Source organism: Echinops telfairi, unplaced genomic scaffold, assembly GCF_000313985.2.
Source record: "Echinops telfairi isolate 266 unplaced genomic scaffold, ASM31398v2 ScPeMD7_1;HRSCAF=3_0, whole genome shotgun sequence".
Lineage (NCBI taxonomy): Eukaryota > Metazoa > Chordata > Mammalia > Afrosoricida > Tenrecidae > Echinops > Echinops telfairi.
Genome location: NW_022103896.1, coordinates 41,232,328 through 41,238,657, shown reverse-complemented (window position 1 = coordinate 41,238,657; position 6,330 = coordinate 41,232,328). Strand labels below are relative to the sequence as shown.

Below are 6,330 nucleotides of genomic sequence, written 5' to 3'. Positions count from 1 at the left end.
GACCCCTCTGCAAGGGGATCTCCAGTGGCCTACTAATGGGCTTTGGATCTCCACACCGCACTCCCCCCATCATTCACTATGGTAAGATTTTTGTTGTTGTTGTTCTGATGATGCCTTATACCTGATCCCTTCAACACCTCGTGATCGCATATTGCCTCGCTTTTCTTATCTGTAAAGGGGAGCGAATAGGGCTATTTTGCCTGTTAAGTGAGATACCTAGAGCAGTGTGTAGTAGCAACCAGTTTTAAGTCTGTAAAGACTTCCAGTGCATTCTTTAGTCTTTGCGATTGTTGGCTTTAAAGACAAAAAAGTATATAAAAACGTCTGCTTTGATTGCAGAAATAAGTGGTTGATGCTGAGGAAGACTACATTTTATTCATTGAATTTCTAAAAAACCTTTGCACAATTGGAGGATGACATTGAAAAATTAGTCATGATTTGGTAAGGCTTTCTAAAAGACTTTCATCATTAGCGGGATAAAATTTTCTTTATTAACATGTCTCTTTCAGGGTTATCTTCCTGATCCAAATTTTCTTTTTAACCAGTCAAACCAAATATATGTTCCCATCTCAAATTTGGGGTAATAAAAAAGTTCTTTCACTTGCCAATAGGAAATGGCAGAGTTTTAACTTATCCAACAAAATTTGCATGTGATAAGTTTTTACAACCCTAAATGCAAAGTACTTCTTACTCCCACATTAAATTACCCCCAAAGACGAGGACTGTCCAGTGTGGTATCCACTATTGCATGTGGTCAGGGACCACTTGAAATGCGACTTGTCTAAAGTACATTACCCAATTATGAAGGCTTCATTTACAGTTTATTTTTATACCTTCTCAATAACTTTATATGTTGCTTACATGGGGAAAAATGTAACATTGACCAACACACATTTTAGTACCTCAAAGGTTAGACTTGTTTCTGAGTATATTTGGCAGCACCGATTTTCCCCAATAGCACTAGTTTTTTAGATAGAGAGCATGCCATATACCACTGTGCTTACTCATTAAAAAGATCAGGATCTTTTAATGTAGCGGTAGCTAACCTGAGGTAGAGGAAGTGCACTCCACTCTCGCTTTATTTAAAGTAGTTTGTGTTGTATTAAATATTTAGATCAAGGTACACTTCACATGGTGTCAGTCCTCTGATCCAAAGACATATTTGAACAGTGTAAACTACATGAACTTGAAGTTTTCCCCAAGGATCATTTCACCTTTATTAAGGATTGAAGAACAGGCCATTCCAATTTGTTATCTTTAGGGGGAACCAGAAATAAGGGTTATTGTGCAATAAGTAAAGATCCCTGTTGGTGTGTAGTGGGTTATATGTTTGACTGCTGACCATAAGGTCAGCCATTCAAGCCCCTCTGCAAGAGAAAGACGAGGCTTTCTGCACTCATAAAGATTGACAGCCTCTGTAACTCACCACCAGAAGTCCTGCTCTGTCTTACAGGATCGCTGTGAGTCTTCATCGACCTACTGGTCATGAGTTTGGTACAGTAAATTCAAATAAAATGCTTTGAAACCCAAAATGGGTCTGTCAGAGTACAAACTCATTTATTAAAATTAAAATGCTCTGATCTTGTAAGATGGTACTTCACCTGTGCACAGAAACTCATCAAAGAAAAGTTAGAATATTTCTTATAAAGATGCTTGGAGTCAACCTCACCTCTGAAACATTCAACATGAATTATTAAAATGTGCCCTGAAATGTTTATTGCATAATTTGACGAGGGAAAAGTTAGATCTTCAAAACATCTGTGAACATTATTATGAAGCCTTTCTTAAATTTTCGATGCTCTGAATTGTCCACACACCTTCCAAATGTGTGCTTGTCTTCCACTCTTATTAAGCTGTGTTCTGACTTTGTGGTGTCCAACTTGTCGCCTGAATATACTGCACTACCTCTCATACCAAAAAGAAAAACACCCTGCCATCCAATGGGTTCTAACTCACAGTGACGCTAGAGGACAGAAAAGAACTGCCCCTTTGGTTTTCTAAGCCTTTAATCTTCTAAAGTCTTCAGAGTGACCTTATTGCGATTGGCAGCTAAATGTATAAGCTGGCCACCCTGGGTCCATATGCAGCTTCCCTTGGAAGGCCCTTCCTACTCAATTAATTTTCAAATATTTCTTATCTCTCTTTTTTTGTCTTATCCTGTAATTTGTGTGTCTGAATTCTTATATTTAAAATCAGGGTGATGAATTAATCAGTGAACATAACTCACTAGTTGAAAATAGTCGAGCCACCATCTCTACTAAACTAGAACTGATGAAGTCTAGCCAGTGCAGTCTTCTGAATCCACACTCCAAACAACTCCAGGACAAACCTAAAACCAAGACACCGTGAGAGGGTGTTTTGTTGTTGGGCTGTGTGATCCATTGTGGTGAGCTTGTTGATAAGTATGTTGTTAAAGTTAATGGCACCCATTTCTTTTGATTGTTTATGTGTTTCTATTAGAAACGTTTTTCTGTGTGTTGCATTATGAGACAGCACTGCTCTAGGCTTGGGGTGGCAAGTTATGGCCAAATCTACCTCAAATTCACCCAGACATCTGCTTTTTTCATGGTATTTTATTAGAACAGCCACACCCTTCATTTACATATTATCTATTCCTTAGAGCCACGGGAGTTGAGTGGTTGCAACAGAGACCCAAAACAAAACATAAAAGCACTTCAGTGCCATTATATCAATTCCGATACAGTGACCTGTTAGGGCAGGGTGGAACGGCCCCTGTGGGTTTCTAAGCCCTGTTGGTGTAGTTGTTACACGGTGGACTGCAATCCATGTGGTTAGCAGTTCGAAACCATCAGCAGCTCTATGGGAGAAAGACTGAGTTTTCTACTCCCTTGAACAATATAGCGTCAGAGCCCACAGGGGGGTCCCTATGAGTCATCATTAACCCAGTGACAGTGAGTTTTAAAACCCTTGTGGGAATAGAAAGCTTCATCTTTCTCCCACAGCTGGCCCACCAAACCTGAAATATGTACTGTCTTGTTCTTTACAGAGATGATTTGGGCCCTGTACTAGAGTGTAAACAAAAGATAGCCAATGTGTATCTTTACTTAACGTGGTGGAGACAGAATAAATTGATTGGCAATGAGGAAGAAGAATGAGGGGTGGTGTTTAATTTTGGCACCATGCAAATGCTCTGGAATTAGATAATGATCATATGTATACAGCTTTGAACATACTGAAAGCCGCTAAACTCCATATTCCAAGTGGGTATATGTTTCAATATGTGGATAGTGTCTCGTTTAAGTATGGATATGCACCTACTTTGGTAGATGGTATACAATGTTTTATTAAACATGATAAACTCCCAAAACCAGTAGGTTTTTTATGTATGCTCCCATTGTCATAAACCATTTTTAATGACTCTTAAAAGGTCATGCTATGTGAAAATATTTGAAAGTTTTGTTATTGATAGGAAAAATATGTAGCTGTCATTTATTGCTTATCTATAGAAGCCTCCCCCCCCCAAAAAAAAAAAGTTATAATCAAGATATTCTCTTAGCTGTAAACTTAAATTTATGGTAGTACTCCATACCTGATTTCAGCAAATAATTAGAAGAGCGAAGGTTGTTGTCTGTGGATTCACGTACGACTCTTAGCGACCCTCTCTCTATACAACAAAGTAAAGTGCTGGTTAGCTTGTGCCTTCCTCACGGTGGTTGCTATCTTTGAGTGCTGTGAGAAGGACAAATAGAAAGTATAGCTAACAACTGTTTTAAGAACTTTAATGATTTTCTCCTGGATGCACTTACATAAATGTTGAAAGCTTGGTAAGTTTTTTAGTGAGCTATTAGAAGGAGAAAAATGAAATTTATCAGAGGGAGTTGTAACACCAGCCTAAAATGTGTGTGTTGGAGTAGAGGTGGGTACCGTAGTTTATTTTTGCTGGATTCTTAAACACTATTCCATATAAAACCTGGGTATTTTCACCTTTCTTGGAAACTGACAAAATGTTACGTACTTTGTTTCATTGGCTCATTTGATATATAATAAGCAAAGGATGTGCCAACAAGCTGCTTTATGCAAACATTTTTAAAAATCAATCCTTGGAACAGCATTTCCTTCTACATAATAGCAATGGCTTTTCAGTTTATTGCTTTGATGATTTCATTTGACTGCACCTGGTTTTGTTTGTTGTAAGTTAGACAGACAGCGTGATGGCGATGGGCACAGGCGTTGTACTTGGGTGACCTGGTTTCTAACTTACTACCATGCTAGTTTCTATCGTTTACTAACGGTATGTGACCTCATCCTACTTGGTCTCTTTATTTCCTCATCTCTAAAATGGGAGTAATACCTTCCCCAGTGAATTTTATTTAAGGAATAAATAAGAAATGGAATGTAAATGTACTTAGTACAGAGTAATGACTCAAGTGGTTGCTTCCTATTACTGCGATTTCAAGTGTGTTAATTTAAAAAAAAATCAAACTAAGTTATTCTAGTTGTCAGTATCATACATTTCGTTATGTATTTTACTGACTTCTGCCTTAATCAAAAACCTAATGAAATATTGTTAAGTAACATTCTATTTTACTTTCAGTCAAAGAAAAATAAGAAGAAGTCAAAGTCAGAGGCTAAAGCAGTGCAGAACAGTTCACGCCATGATGGAAAGGAAGTTGATGAAGGTACTTGAGCAAGGGAAAGGACTTTAGGAAAACATTTTCATTTTTTTACCAAAGTATTATATAAAAACTGTGTTTATTTCACTTGAATTGTATATCTGTATCTCTTCTTTTTAATGACTACAAACCTTAATGTACAGTTCTACTAATACTGTTAAGAAACACTTGCTATCTGAGTTGTTTAAGGATCAACAGTGCCTTTCCTGAAGTGGGAACCACCTTGAAATTAAAATTGCTCAGTATCTTAAACAGTTAAGCAACCAGTTAATCTTTGTTTCTAAAAACGTGGTTTTGGTTTTTCTCCCGTTGTTCTTAAATATACCATGCCCTCGAAGGCCCAGGACAAAACTCCTGAGTCATTTTTTGTTAACGCCTAATGTACCCACTTATTTAGTGATTATACTTCACCTTCTCCTCTTACTTCTGCCAAGCAACATAAATACACAAGACGATATTGATCACCTTTTAAACCATAGGTGACAGGTTGGATGAAATTATTGCCTACATTTTAAAAATGAAAGTAAAGTAGATTTTTAGGGTAAATTAATATAATCACTCATGAGTTTTAGCGTAATATATAAATCTATCATATTTTGTGTGCCCCATCCCATTTTCTTCCCAAAGCTACAGCTCTTTCTGTCTCCCCTTACTGAATAACATTTTTTTTCTGGGGCTATGTCAGGAGCCTGGGAAACTAAAATTAGTCACAGAGAGAAACGACAGCAGCGTAAACGTGATAAGGTGCTGACTGATTCTGGTTCATTGGATTCAACTATCCCTGGGATAGAAAATACCATCACAGTTATCACCGAGCAACTTCCAACTGCATCATTTCCTGTTGGTTCCAAGAAGAATAAAGGTATATTAGTGGAATATAAGACTAATACATCAAATCAAATTTCCTTTTAATCAGATGTACAAACTATCTTGACATCAAAATCTGACTATTTTGAACTGCTTATATCATTGTGCTGATATACCCTTCTTCATGAGAGGATTGTGAACCATGTATTGGTTTACCTGGTACCAGCAATGTTACATGTTGCCTAATGAATGGCCTGTTAAACTAAAATTTGCCTTTTGCCTTGATTCACATGAGAAAATGATGTTGGCACTTCTTGTGTGTATTGCTTTGCCCCCGACTCTGTTGCATCCGCATTTTCTATAGTGGAAAAGACAGTGTGGCATTCCCACCATTGTGCATGTTGGGTGCTTTCCTTCCACGATGAACCGAGCATGTCAGGTCAGTGCAGGTCCTGACTGTATTCTGTATCGCCCCAAGTTTTTGAGAGTCTCCGGTGTTCGATAAAGCTGGAACTTCAACAATTAAAGAGCTCACATTCTTCCTCCTAAGTATTAGAAATGCTCGAACTGTCCAATAGCGATGGCCTCTTGGTAGCTCTTGTGCACTGCCATTCTGTTTATCCTTGACGAGCTCTGTCTGCAGTGGGGTGTTCAACTTGCTTCAAGGCATCAACTTCTCTTCCTTAACCTTCTTATTCATTGCCCTCCTCCAGTTGCCTTCAGACTACTTTCTTAGCCTTTTACTTTTTTGCTTGATGACTGGGTGGAATTTATTGCCGTGGTGCAGCAATGACTTCTACTGAATCCATTTTTCATTGTTTGGCGTTACCTGTGCTTTAGTTTTTGTTGGTAACCCTCCTTCATTGTCTTGTGCATGCCTTCCCTGCTA

The 6,330-nt window shown here is 38.1% G+C and overlaps 1 protein-coding gene across 4 annotated transcripts in view; it reads left to right on the top strand.

The window, feature by feature from the left end:
* MTDH (metadherin) overlaps positions 1–6,330 on the top strand; it is a 65,237-nt gene that overhangs the window by 25,833 nt on the left and 33,074 nt on the right. For all 4 annotated transcript variants that reach the window (XM_030887639.2, XM_030887734.2, XM_004697464.3 and 1 more), the window contains exons 3-4: positions 4,556–4,640; positions 5,320–5,496. In XM_030887639.2, the coding sequence (XP_030743499.1) occupies positions 4,556–4,640; positions 5,320–5,496 (262 nt within the window). The remainder of the gene's footprint in view (positions 1–4,555; positions 4,641–5,319; positions 5,497–6,330) is intronic.